General features: G+C 42.2%; 2 protein-coding genes across 6 annotated transcripts; one reads left to right on the forward strand and one right to left on the reverse strand.

Annotated features, from left to right (window-relative positions):
• Window positions 1-48: 48 nt before the first annotated feature.
• Window positions 49-4501, reverse strand: wdcp (WD repeat and coiled coil containing). 4 transcript variants are annotated; one of them, XM_063902487.1, is made up of 5 exons: window positions 4374-4501; window positions 3523-3671; window positions 1745-3224; window positions 1323-1443; window positions 49-977 (listed from the first exon to the last, which is right to left on the reverse strand). In XM_063902487.1, the coding sequence occupies exons 2-5, from the start codon at window positions 3570-3572 to the stop codon at window positions 787-789; spliced, it is 1842 nt and encodes a 613-aa protein (XP_063758557.1). In that variant the 5' UTR covers window positions 3573-3671; window positions 4374-4501; the 3' UTR covers window positions 49-786. The 4 variants fall into 4 exon arrangements, with proteins under 4 accessions (XP_063758557.1, XP_063758555.1, XP_063758559.1 ...); XM_063902485.1 differs by having other exon boundaries at window positions 1745-3671; XM_063902489.1 differs by lacking the exon at window positions 4374-4501 and having other exon boundaries at window positions 3523-4328.
• A 229-nt stretch (window positions 4502-4730) lies between these two features.
• Window positions 4731-14457, forward strand: fkbp1b (FKBP prolyl isomerase 1B). Of its 2 annotated transcripts, XM_063902491.1 has the most exons (4): window positions 4744-5002; window positions 5668-5715; window positions 12883-12995; window positions 13653-14457. In XM_063902491.1, the coding sequence occupies exons 1-4, from the start codon at window positions 4966-4968 to the stop codon at window positions 13779-13781; spliced, it is 327 nt and encodes a 108-aa protein (XP_063758561.1). In that variant the 5' UTR covers window positions 4744-4965; the 3' UTR covers window positions 13782-14457. The 2 variants fall into 2 exon arrangements, with proteins under 2 accessions (XP_063758562.1, XP_063758561.1); XM_063902492.1 differs by lacking the exon at window positions 5668-5715 and having other exon boundaries at window positions 4731-5002.
• Window positions 14458-14467: the final 10 nt, after the last annotated feature.

Below are 14467 nucleotides of genomic sequence, written 5' to 3' on the forward strand. Positions count from 1 at the left end.
TATGTGTTATTTTGTTGAAGTTGATTAAGTAACACAGACAAGAATGCACATGTTTTATGCTGATTTAATATCCAAAGTGTCAAAAATATATTTATATATATTTCTCAAGAAGCTACATTTACACTTATTTGGTCTTCTATTGAACACTAATCATTGTAACCAGTGTTTCTGTTGAGTGTTGCCCCCTCCAGTGGTCAGTTGTGATACAGAGCTTGGCATTACAAATTCAGCAGTGTTAATATTTGAAATATAATTAAATATAACCCAGAGTGTTGTGTAACAAGGTTAAATTACACTTGAGTGAAACAAATGTAAGTGAGACTACTCAAAAGCCAATCCAGAGATTAAATCTGAAGTGGGAATTCCTCTAGTTCAGCAGTTAACACAAATACAGACCAACAGAATTATACACATCATAAGTGAACCTCTATCAGTTTCCCTACCAGCAGCAGCATCCCTAAAACATATGAGTAAGTAGAGCACTGCATTCCGTCAACCAAAAATGTAAATAAAAAACATGGCATGGAGCTCAGACTTCTTTCAGGTAAGCTTTCATTTTAAAGCAGCAACATGTGGACATTCAATATGAATAGGCAGCGGTTTTTATGCAGAGAATAGAAAAATAGATTTTAACTTATTGTAAATGGACTGGATTTATAAAACACTGATTATCTGCATAGGTGAGGCAATAGCTCAATTTCCGTGCCATACCTACTGACTTTTGGATCGATTCAGATATATTTCAGAAACCATTATACTGCATTTTTAAATACATTGACGTGTGTGTTAAGAGAATTCTGTGATTGTGTTGTTGATCTGGAATGGGGCCGGACTGGATGGGACAGAGTTGTCTGGACTCCCAGGAGTACGTAGCGTATTTTTTCGCTTCCCATTGCGCACTGTGAGCTCCTCTTTAGGCTTGAACGTCAGAGGAACAAAGCCGTCTGCATCTGCCACAAGTACAATCCACAACGGACCTGGGAAAACAACACAACACTATTGAAATAAGCAAGGATTTCTACACATCTGAGATTATTTATCAAATGCAAAATGCAGTTTGTGCTTTTACTTACTAGTGTGTCACTTAAGGACAGATATACACTATGCTCATTAAAAAGTAGTAAGCTGCTTTTGTTTATACCTCGTAATCTCACCTAGGCTTTTAATCACTTCCAATTATAGCTAACGGATGCTAAAGGAACAACAACGCTAAAATGTTTTGTCAATGATTGTACAGGTTCTTTATTAGTTAAGATACATTCTGATTGGGTTATTTAAAGATTTAAAAAAGATTATTTTAGGCAAAAAGAAGCTTTGCATACCATATGTCATCTCAATGATGGTGAGGTTGAAGAGCTCTTGGAGGGCACGCAGACATAACTTCCCATCACACAGCAGCACTGGCCTCCGCTCATCAATGAACACATTTTCTGATAACTGCTTCTGTATATGCACAAATGAAAAAAGCAAAGAGAAACAGTCAAAGAAGTCAGATAACAGATCTATCTTGACATTGAAACACACCGTAATTGTGTTACTGGAGCACATTAAACAATTCCAGGTATTTACGTTGTCTTATCCTTAAATTCCCGCTAATTAAGCTCTTTAAGCCTATCATTCAAAAGCCGCTAATGGAAGGATTGCAGAAGAAAGGGAATCTACATCTCTCTAGCTGGGTAAATATAATCCAAACACTTACAAATACGCAGAGAAAATGTAGGTTGACATTTTAATAAAACCTTACCTGACATGTGACATTGACGTAGGGGGGTTCAGAAGCATGTGGGTAGACACTCAGGGCCTTCTTGCCATTCTGGGAATAGTCTCTGATTTCTCCCATGCACTGTTGTACATCTGCAAAGCGAGTAAAAAGCCTCTCCATGTTTTGAACGAGCTGCTCCAGTGTGCGCTCCTTGGCCTGGCTGGGTGTCTTTTCAGCCATTGGCAGCGTGGAGTCTGTGGGGAGTTTGTCCGCCGGCTCGGGGCGAGGAGAGTTGGTCCGGCTGCAGTCCCTGCTGGACTGGCCGGCCACAGCCAGGCTGGTCATGCGATTGACGTGTTCCATATCAAAATTCTCTACTGTGATGGAGGAGGCACTGGACGTGGCTGATGTCTGTTCAAAGAACTCAACAGAGCTGGTGACGGGGCTGGGCTCTCCACTCTTCACTTCCTCCACCAGCCTACGCCTGTTGCCTGGTGAGCGAACAACTCCCCCTCCAGGCAGAACCAAATCCTTTATCCCTCGGTGCTCCCTGTTATCCTTAGATTGGTGCTCTGAGTGCCTTCTAATCCCTGGGCAGAAATTAGATGTTGACTCACGGTTGAGAGCAGAGGGGGAAGGTGGGACAGGAGTTTCTCCATCAAGCATCAGCTCTTTAACTATGAGTCTGAGAATATATTTATCCGTGTTAGAGGATGGAAGAAAGGCAGGGTCGTTGGACTTCTGCTTGCCCACCATCAACAGCAGCATCTTGTCATTGAGGAAGCACACTCCTTTAGGTCTCTCATTTGTCTGCAGAGAGATCTGCTGAATGTTCGGCATGGCAGAGGCAGTAATGCAATACACAAGCACCATGTTGCAGGTGTTGGAAGCCACGGCGACAGTGGAGCCACGAGGGTCAAAAGCCACAATGTCCGGAACCAAAATACCCGGGATACTGACTTTGCGACTTGTGGTGACTTTACGTTCATAGGTGACCAGGATGAGATATGAGGAGTCCTGACCAGAGCCTGTCAAGGTGTCTCTGCGACGCAGGTGAATAAGGGGGCTGGGGTCAGAGCGACGATGCCTCGCCAGGAGGTGGGTGAGATCTAAGGGGCCTGAACAAGGGATGTAGGACCTATCTGAATCAAAAGATCTTCTTCTCGAGTCCAGAGGACTGTCTTCTTCCGACACATGCGACCCGTCACCCTGCACAGACTCTGCCTCTGGCTGCATGTCGAAGGCCATGCCTGCATTTAACCCACATATTTTATCCAAAGGCAGCTCTGTAGCTACAGCTACTTGAGCTTCTCCTGTGGCCTCGATAGCACAGATGTAGCCTCCTACATCAAAAATGGGGCAAAAAGAGCATGCAGCAAGACTCTTCTGGATGTCATTCCATATGTAAGAGTGTAGAGAACTTCCTATAGCCACTACCAGGCGCGTACCATCCTTAGTCCAACATGCGCAGTGGATAAGTCCACTACCTTTGATGTCCGCTTTAATTCTCCTGTTGTCCACCCTGACAGAAAAAAGCACATTAGTGTCCCTCTTGGTAAGCACAGCCAGGATGTCCAGTTTAGGATGCCACACACAGCCTTGGGAGAGCAAGGGGAAGGGCTCGCTCATCTCACAGGTCTGGGTGCACAGCAGCTTGTTCTGCTCCAGTGCACTGAGCTGCAGTTGCCACACGGTAACATGTTTCTTGTGCTGAACAGCCAGCAAGGCAGGAGAGTCAGAGCAGCACAGCGGGCCCCAGTAGAGCCCAAGGACATGCTCAAACTGCCCAATAACGTTAGTGTCTCCGAAATGCACCTCACCATTGACGAAGAAGAGAGATGTCAGGCAGACCTGCTTGCCGTCTGTCCATGCTATCCCGTGCACAGGGTGGATTGCTTGATGTAGAGTGTTGAGACCCGTCCGAAGCAGCTTTGCCTTACCAAGATCCATCCTGGCAGGTATGAAGAAGCTTGTTCAAAGAGAAACACAACAATTACTCAGAACATTGGTGACAACTGAATCTGGTGTGATCAGGTCCTGCAAAGGAGTAGCTATTGTTGCCTATGCCTTTACCTATGCAGATTAAGAAAAGCCTCTCGTGTCTCCTTCCAAGTACATGCCTTAATCCCTTCTGCCTGAGCTGAGGCAGTGGTGACGAACACTTATAGCTGCTTACGCCTGAATGACCTTAACAACACACTGGTCTTGTCAGGTCTTGAGGGCATTAACAATACAATGTGTTGAGAGGGAGTGCCTTGCCACAGCATTTCCTATTTTAGATGAGGTGAATCTGCCTTGATCGCTTTGAGTCAATTAGGTCGCCTCCTTATCAAATAGATTTTCTATATTATCAGAGGTCAATTCAGAAAGACAAGCATTGCATTCCAATGTACCTTTGCAAGTTAAATAGAATTGACCACTGATAACTACAGTATGTAAATATGAGTATAACAACTGTATGGAGAGGTTATAGGAAATAACTTAATACAAATTTACTAAGGCAAGGATATATTTACTTCACATAGAGGGTCAAAATGAACGGACACACCATTATGAGACGCAGTATAAAAAGTCATACCAATTGCAACTCATTATGTTGTTAACATGTAGCGTGCTAACTAATAATTGCAGCAAAAAATGACAGACGGACATGTTATTTTACTTTACGTACCTTATAAAACCACAAGCATTTCATGTGGAGTCTGCGTGAAACAGTGAAAACGACTTTCCCATCCTCTAAATCACGTTTTGCCGGTTGAAATGTGTCTGAAAAGTTGATATCAATTTGACCCGGAAGCAAAACCAGCAGACATTGTCGGTGCATTCTGGGAAATGTAGTTGGATTGTAGCTTATTATGTTTGCCACTTTGCCCGCTCGATGTCGCTTCTTGTCTTAATAAAAAATAAGGGACATGTAAAGGGGAACGAAATATTTAATGTGAAAATAATTCAGTTCAAAAATTGAAGAAGAGAAATAGCACAGAAACAACTGCTTAACATAAGCACACCCACCATGTGGCGAAAGTGTGTGCACAATGCTGAAGACGACGTACGTGGTGCAGTTGATGATCTCGACGCTGTCTCGCGATAGAAAATATCTTGGCTGCCCCACGGTTGGCTGCAGCTACGGGTCGGTAGTATTGGGTCAATGCATGGTTCCCAACGATACAGTCCGACTTGTAGCCGCAAAACGGATAACATTGGCTTCCATAACGGCGTTTACGGTTGCATGGTTCAGAGCACATTTTTGAAGTAGTACAATCATGGGCGTGGACGTCGAGACAATATCTCCCGGTGATGGTAAGTTGATTATTCCGCTTGTGTGTGCTTTGATGCGGGGGTGGTGGTGGTGGTCTCGGGGCTCTGTAGCTCGCCGGAATGTCTGGTTGAATATCAACAAGATTTACATTAAATATTAAGTTTAATGCAATAGCAGGAAACGTAATTCACATGTTAAATCTTCAGCAACATTCTAACAGTAACGTAGTATTCGGGATATAATAAGGGGTCTGTATACCCCATTTATTCACCATCACTGACGGCTGCATGACTCCTTTCTAGAACGCTCCATACTGGTCGTTGCTGCTGTTAAGCGAATGAACTCTGATAAGTATACCCTGCAAGTAATGTGAGCTATCTATAATTGGGCAGACAGGATAAAGGTTTGATCAGGTGCTAGACATGGAAGACTCCTCAAAGGTTATCTCTCTCTGTCAAACACACGAATAACCCATTTAGAGGCTTTAGATTGCCCCCTAAAAAAGAAGACTCCAGTGTTAAGTTTCAAAATTAGGATGAGACTAATAACAGATGCATATCTGACTTCAACATGTCTGCAGGCATGAAGAGAGAATGGCATTCCTGCCAGGGACACCTCACCAGACTTAACCCTGTCATTGTTAGTTCCAGTCTCCCAGGTGTACAGACAGACAATAACAAATGTTTCTCTTTCTTCTTTTTGACAGGAAGAACATTTCCAAAGAAGGGCCAGACATGTGTTGTTCATTACATAGGTAACACTTTCTTTGCTTCTGGCAACTGGATGTAGACGCTGCTCCTGTCGCCTTGTTGAGAAAATACATTTGTCGCTGAGTGTGAGTGTGTGTGTGTGTGTGTGTGTGTGTGTGTTGTTTTGAGAATACACACAACAACAAAACTAAGTTTGCAACCCACGTCTCACAGGGTATACATTCTACTGGACATGCATGCACCTGTTTGTCGCCTAAAGTTTCAAAGAAAGGTATGAGCAGCAACCGCTCCCAGGACATATTAGTTTATTTGGTTTTGTCGAGAAATTCAATGTCTCATTGTGTCAATACCATTTTACAGACTGTTAAAACTTGCACAATGCATATAGAGTAATCTAGTGTACACAAGCAGACACACACACACACAAACTTGAGATTGCCTAACTGTAAGGCGGGGCAGTTAGATGCTGAGATACCTCGGAAATACATTTGGGTTATTCAGTGCCTCAGGGTTGGCAGCCCAGACAACTAGGCCAGACAGAAACTAAACAAAAGCTCATTCACAGTCATCAGTCTGTCTGTGTATCAGTGTTATTAATAAATGTGTGTAAAAGTCACTGCACGCTTCCTGGCATTGGCTCTATAGTTTAAGTATAACAGCTTTAATTGTGTGTATGTATTGTTGTATTGAATGTTTGTGCATCTGACTTTAGCCAACTTTTGCAAGTGCCTGAAGCTGGGGCTGTCTGTCATTTCAAATGGATTCATGTGGATTTCCTAATCGGAAACCGTTGGAAATTGTACCTGGCTCTTTTTTTTTAGTGGCGAGTTGAATAGACAGATATCTGCTTTGTTTGAGTATTGTGTATCCACCACCTGTGGATAACAAATGTTGTGTTGTTGACTATTAAGGCTATTGGAAAAAGTAACCACATTTCCATTAAGGCCTGATCTCTTCTAAGATTATTTGCAGCCTACTCTGTACTCTTGTAACAGTTTCATAGTCTCTTGCCCCACTCTTGGAATCATTTTTTCTCTATTATCACAATCACATAATTAACATAATATTCCTTCCTGAATGGAATAAAACGGGTCAAACTGTCATGTCTGTTACCAGAACTTTTTTCTTTTTCCTTTTTGACTTAGTATCATGTTCGTTGAAGGCATGTAAACGCATAGTTAAGCCCGAGCAAGCACCTTGTCTATGGAAAACAAAAGGCACTATAAATATGTAATTGTATCAGAAAGGGAAATGTGTTTGCTGGTCATAGATCGAAAAGAATGCACCAGTGTTTACACATAGAGCTGTGTGGAAATAATACCTTATTGTTGAACTCAAGCCAGGAAATTAGCTTAAGAATGAGGTGTTGTTAAAGATAATTACAGCATTAACATCGTAATAACAAGTACTTTTAGACTGTATGCAATTGTAAGTAAGGCCCCAATCATTTGACGATGGTTTAAAGAGGTATTTCTCATTTATTAGAATTTTCATCAGAAAAAGTAAAGCCACATGAAATTAAATCTATTAAAGTAATCCTTATTGGTATTGTAATAATCAATGTAGTTAAATGATCAAGGAATATGTGTGGAAGCTATACTGAAGAGGATTTAAATGACTCGCTTATTTTCAGCACAGTAAACTGTAGTACAGACAGACATTTGTTGTTTTACTTTTAAACTCAAATACAAGATTAGTTGAAGATCATATAAAGCTAATGGAGGTTAGCAGTCGATCTGGGACATTCTTGCTGAACCCCAGACCTCACCCTGCCTTCTTAGTTTTCCAGACAGCAGGGCTAAGAGAAACATTAAAGGTAGAGAGAGAGAGACTTCCCAATATATAATGGGGTTAGAAACCACTCTGTAGCCAGAATTAAATATTAGGGAGACTCATTCTCAAAGAGGCTCTATTACACTTGCTCACTACCTTTTTGAACCACACTTTCACCTTCGGGATTTTAAACATGCAGATACACACATTGCAGAGACAGATATGTGAGTGACCCCCCCTTCCCCCACTTTCAGCTATGTTGCCCAAATTAGCAATGAGTGCTCATAGCCGCAAAGCAGGTAAGGGCTTTGCTCGGACAAAAATAATTGGGAAAGTTGCTCACTCTTCACACACATTCTTGTTCCTGTCGCACCTGACTGACTGCCAGTCTGCAGCTCTATCAGCGGTCAATCTTACTGCATTGTTGCACAGACAAGTGTCTGGTGTGGGTCAAAGACGTGGACGTAGACGAGTTACCATCTGTTGGATTATCTATCACTGGCCTTGCTACACCACCAACACATGTACACACTGTGCAGTTACCGATGTATAAATGGCCAGAAAATGGAAACGCTAATGGTTACTTCAATGCCTGATACAAGGACAGATCAAAGGGGCAGGTGGATGCTGTGAGGTAGAGTGGTCGGCTACCAATTGGAGGGTCGGTGGTTCTATTCCCAGCCCCTGCAGACAACAAATATATGTTTCCTTGGGCAAGATACTTAACCCCAAGGTGCTCACAAGGGCATGGTCAATGGTGTGAGAATGTCTGTCAATGTTATTCTCCCTGAGCAAGTGGCGCCTTGTAGGGCATATCCCTGTATGAATGTGTGTAGTATGAGTGAAGGCTGACTTGTATATGTAAAAAGCAGGCACGCAAAGACGAGAAAACGAAACATAAACACTGTTCATTTACCAGTCACATTCATAGATTTGAGAAGCTTTTAGGAGAGGCTTCTGTTCCCTGTTTGTGTGCCAGGCTGAGCCATCAATCCTGCCATCACAAGCTCATTTCTCTTAACTGCTGAAGAAAAATGGAAGCAGACCTGAAATCAGTCAATATGAAAAGAACTTCAGCAGCCTGTGGGTTTTGATGATGGATGGAGTATGGCTCTCTGCTACGATGATAAACAGCTTTGCCGTCCTCCACTGACAAGACTCATGAGCCTTGTGAGCAACAGGCTTACTATGATGACATGCCTAAATGTGGACGTCCTTCCTTACCATGTTTGAGCTCCAGACTTACCACAAAACGTGCTGAGACCTAACGGCCCTCGGTGTGTGAAACAGAAATAGATGGAGACTAAAACGTGGGGTTGTATGTCAGGAGATGCCTTACTCTCCTTTCAAGCGAGAATGTTGTGATTAAGTACCGTGGGAAGTGTTCAATCCCAACATTGTCAAGTTAAGGAAAGCAACAGAGGAGTTCATACAGCTTCTATATGAAGACAGAAAGAAATTAGCTTGAGCTTTTGCTGAATTATGGTTTCCATGAGCCCTTGTGCAGGATGCCACTTCATTCTATATGAAGTTGCCTTTTTGTTTGACCCTTTAACAGCTTGTCTTAGGTTAGAGGGGAAGAACAATGTCTGCTTGGAGAGCCCTTACAGAATAGATGGGCGAGGGATATAAGGAGAAATAGGACAGCGGTGTTATAGGGCATGAATAATTATCCAGCAAACCCCGCTGGTCCATGGAAGAACCGGGACACCCTGTAGCTTCTTTAGAATGTACTCTTCTTAAACAGGAAATTTAAATTGAACTGGGTTCAGTCTATAATAGTCACACACGTACACAGTTATGCACACACAATCAAGTGTAGGGCCCAGGAGGCCTCTCTCAAAGTAGCAGTTCCCTCTTCATACTTGGCCTGTTCTTGGACTTGAACCGGCGACCCTCCGGTTGTTTACAAGTCATTACACTGTGTGTCTAACACTGTGGTTAGCAGCACAGGGACTCCACAGGGAACTGTTCTTTCCCCCTTTCTGTTCACCCTGTACACCTAAGACTTTCAGTTCCTCCTCAGAGTCCTGCCCCTTGCAGAAGTTTTCAGACGACTCTGCAATTGTTGTGTCAGCGAGCAGAAGGGTGAGGAGTACAGGGGCGTCGTGGACTCATTCGTTGAGTGGTGTGAGACTAACCATCTGCATCTCAATACCACCAAGACAAAGGAGGTGGTATTACATTTCCGTAGGAAGAAATCTGCCCCCATACCCATTTCCATCAACTGTGTGACTGTGGATGTTGTCCAGGATTACAAATTCCTTTGGAGTACACCTAGACAATAAACTGAGAACACTGAGGCTGCTTACATGAAGGGCCAGAGCTGACTCTATTTCCTGAGGAAGCTCTGAGCCAACAAGATCAGTTGGCAGCAGACGCCAACAAGATCAGCAGGATCATCAGGAAGGCTGGCTCCGTCCTGGGGGTCCAACTGGACTCTATGTTGGTGGTGTCTGAGAGGAGGATGCTGAGTAAACTGCATAGTATCCTGGACAACAACGTTCACCCTCTCCACCAGGTGCTAACCTCGTACAGAAGCACCTTCAGCAACAGACTCATTCCCCCCCGGTGTAACACAGAACGCCAGAGAAAGTCCTTCCTTCCTGTGGCCATCAGACTATTTAACTTATCTACCTCAGGTCAGAGGGACAGTGGAGACACTGCGTCCTGAGGCCAAATGTCACTTTATCCAATTCCACTGTATCACTTTATTTAGTTTATACTATTTTTATATGTGCTGCTAAATTGCACAGTGCGTATTGTTGTATATTGTATATACCTACGTATTAACTGTAATTGCGTTGCATTTACTTACTTACTTAGTATATTTTATGTTAGTTTGATTTTACCTCTCACTTTGTATTACTTTCCCAGCAATTTCCCTCGGGATAAATAAAGCTTCCTGAATCTTGAATTACACACTGACTGCCTTCATTAACATGTGCAATGATATTTAAAGTAACGTTTAATCTGATTGAAGGGCTTTAGGATCTCTACTGCAGCAGTGAATTTGCTGTTTATCATCTTTTTGTCTGATGTGTATACACCAAATAACGCATCAATCTGGCACTTGATATATTAATGAATCATGGGCAAGATTGTAATCAGGCTTGCAGCTGTGAAACGCGGAGACACATTTAAGTTTGTTGCAGACGGATAGCTTTGCACGCATCTTATTTCATCCGCACTTGGGCTGGGGGGGTTGTTTTGCTGGCAGGCGTCCTAGACTGGGGGTGAGACAGGATACAGTAAACTTGAGTAAAAATAACCCCACCCCTGTGTGCCACAGATTTTTGCAGATCCAGCCAGAGCACTACCAAGTGAAAGCCTTTCATGAGGAGAGAGTGTGGGAGTCAGCCGCAGGAAGGGATTGGCCCTGCTTTATTTTTGCAGAGACCCCACCCATGCTTAAATAGTGATAACGGAGCACAGATACAAATGGGGAACCCCTACTACATATGTATTAAATGGATGTGTAACTGGCGCTACAAAAATGTGTAGGGCTGTCTAAAGTGGTATGTAACATACCCTTTAAGGTGCATACAATACTAGGTTTCAAAAAATAATCTAGATAGCCATAGCTTACTAATTGGCTGCAAAGTGATTAAACATAGGTTAGCTAGCTCACATGATATACATTACAATGATTCATGGGTTGTTGCTTTTTATGAAAAGGGTGACAATACCCCCCCCCCCCTGCAATCATTGGCTCCTGTTGAAGACCCATGGATTACCATTCTGCTGTGTATTTGTTTTCACAGGAAACAATGAGCAGGTGGTGTTTTCTCCACTGTTGTGTTTTTCTTTCTCAAACTGGTTTAAGCTAGTTGCCACTGTGCTGCTATTAACCCGTCGCTGCCTCCTCCAATACAATTTGAGTTTTTAACAGTAGCTGCTCCTTTTAGTGTAGACATGGAGAGATTTCACAAATAGTGTTAAAATATGTCACTTAACATCATCAGTTTCTATGCGGCCCCCCCTAAACTAACCAGTAGAATGAATTGTGAAGTGCAACGGCTAGGATATAATTCGTCACCGGCTTCCAAACTTTGGACATTGCCAGTAAGTGTTTCCATCCAAGTGGCACCGACCACTTCCAGAAACTGGGCCTGCTTTTCTGCAGTTGCAAGAGGGTTTTGCCTCTCTGATACTCGGGTGCCCTGCAGCAGGTGGTGTTGGCCTTGGTGCGTGCACTTGATGACTCCATGGTTGGACCGAGCCCACCGCACCAATGTCTGGGCTACTGTGGTTCTTGGAAATGATGGACCTATTAAGTTAAGGGGGAATGAAAGGGGAGAAGTACAGTACATACATTCATGTGATGAGATGACTTCAGTTAACGCACAACTTTCAATCCCAAGTATTCACACTTGCTGAATTAAGACAGGGAAGGATAAATCAAAGGACTATCCCAGAGCGAACTCCAAAACGCAAGTGGATGATCTGGACAGTTTTAGCATGACGCCACTTGGACTCCTGTTACGTGACTTGTTTTAAATGTATTTCATTTGCTTAGGCTTAACGTAGGATGTTGACAAACTATCATATATGTTTTTATGTAAATTGAGACTGATCATGTGAGAAACACAAGCATAACAAATCCATGCCTACGTTTGTAGAATATTCTGATTTTTTGGTTCCTTGTGTGAGTTGAAATCTTGCTTCATGTGGCAACAGTGGAGTTTTTTTTTATCAATTATTAAATATGCCGTATTGAACACGGTTTGCCTACAGTCTGATATTGCTTGTTGTCCACAGAAATGAATAGACTGCATTGTTGATGTGTCAGTAAGTTCACTCGAGGTATCAGTGCGTCAGCATTACTTCCATTGGCAGCTTGGATTCCCTCAAGGGAGAGTGGCTAAGGGAAGTCAATAGGGCATGTTAAAAAGCCTGATGAAGTGGGCCCAGTGCCTTTAGCAGTGTATAATGGCTTCAATGTTATTATCATGTCTGAACAAACAGTGGTTTAGTGTTCTGAAGTAGCGGTAGAGTCCTGCACCGCTCCGCCTTTCTTACCCTTTTCTCCCTGCAGTCTGAATACAGGCAAGCCATGGCCTAGTTAACTTTAAAAATAATCTGCTAAACCAGGCCAATGCTTCCTGATTCACATTCCCTTTGTCCATTTGCGTAATTGAAACAGACCCAAGACCCTGATAAGAAGCCCAGACCGAATAAATTCTCAGACTGGAGCCAGAGTTACTTTATTTCTTTAATGTTCAAATGTTAGCATTACATTAGCTACTGAGGAAAGGGTGTGTATTAATCTGGAATCCCACTGTGAAAAGAAACGATAATGAATTAAAGTTAGGAACAGTACTATTGGTCATAAGAACATTTAATTATGCAGATGTGTGCTTCGTTTTGTTTATTTTGCATCAGATTACCAAAATGCGTAGTTTCTTAACCACATGCTTGACTTCTCTCTTTGGCAGGTATGTTGCAGAATGGGAAGAAGTTTGACTCCTCTCGAGACAGGAACAAGCCATTTAAGTTCAAGATTGGTCGGACTGAGGTCATAAAGGGCTGGGAGGAAGGAGTAGCACAGGTAAGAGCAGACATTCAAAGCAGCGACAAAGAAAGAGTTAAATTGTAAGGCTTTTTACTTTTACTTAGATCTGTAATAATTAAAGGAATCATACCAATCAGTTTGTTACTGCTCAAATTCTTTTCAAACCTGTATTGTTCTGTGAAAATAAAGAAACGGAGACATCTGAGACTTAAGTGTCAGAGAGAATCTGCCATCCAGCATCCTTTTCAAAGTGATACACCTCCCATAACTTAAATTTGATACCACCTTTGAAACCTAGCTGGTACTGCTTTGGTATCACTTTAAACTATCAAACGTAATCCTTTTCTCAATGTCATTTCCTTCCATATTGTCATTCATCAGAGATTACATATCTACCGAATTTGTAATTAATTCTGTAAATGTGTCACATGTTTGACATAGGATTTCCCCTGAGGAACTGTTAACACACTCAAAACAAAAACTGTACTTGAAATGACATTTCCATGAGTAAAAACAAAAAAATAAAGACAAAGTTTGCTGTGATCTTTCTACATCACAAGCAAATGTAATGTTTGTTGAATGTTTTAACATGCTGAAAAAGAAAAGAAGGCAATTGTGAATAGGGTTGTAAACAGCATCAAAAAGTAATCAGCAACATGCAGGGTAATTTTTCCCTTTTTTTTTGATCATCAGATGAGCCTGGGCCAGAGGGCCAAAATCACCTGCACACCAGACATGGCTTATGGAACCACAGGCCACCCAGGAGTCATCCCACCGAATGCCACACTTATATTTGACGTGGAACTGCTCAAGCTGGAGTGATGCCAGAGGTTTAATAAAAGAATTGGAGCTTATTGAGGCTGCTTCGCCACAACCTGCTTCCACAGGGAGACCATACTCGGCTGCTGCCTCCCACCATCCACTTATTATTCTCTGAAATCTACAGTCTTCTTTAGTTCAATATTTATACATATTTACTGCTGCTTTGTTATTGCAATTCTGTCATAATAGATGACAATTCTAATCATGCAAGACTTTTTCACACACACCACAAGTAGGTTTTTATTTGTTAGTCAGATTTTTCTATGTTGTTTAATTTCAATTTCAAGTTGTACATTTCGTTGAAACCATGAGGAAATCAGTCATCTGATTAAAAAGCACTTCTACTTTGCAATCAAAACATATACTGCCTTACAGTTTCAACAACAGAGGAAGGGTACATCATGTTGAAAATAAATACCTTCTACTCTGTATCTTAACTGGGCATTATATACTACTGTCTGCATTGCCACTTTGATAAAGGTTTGTCCTGCTGAATGCTCTGAATAATGCTATGTGTAGTATATTTTATATCCCTCATAAACATTGACTGCAAGCATACCGTATCCAATCTAACCCAATCCAAAACTTTACAGAACTCTATGAGATCCGTTGCTACTATGACTATACTATATACTGACCAACTCTTGAATAAAAATGGCATGTATTGTGTTGAGAAGTCTGTGTCC

This window comes from Eleginops maclovinus, chromosome 15, assembly GCF_036324505.1.
Source record: "Eleginops maclovinus isolate JMC-PN-2008 ecotype Puerto Natales chromosome 15, JC_Emac_rtc_rv5, whole genome shotgun sequence".
In the NCBI taxonomy this organism is placed as follows: domain Eukaryota; kingdom Metazoa; phylum Chordata; class Actinopteri; order Perciformes; family Eleginopidae; genus Eleginops; species Eleginops maclovinus.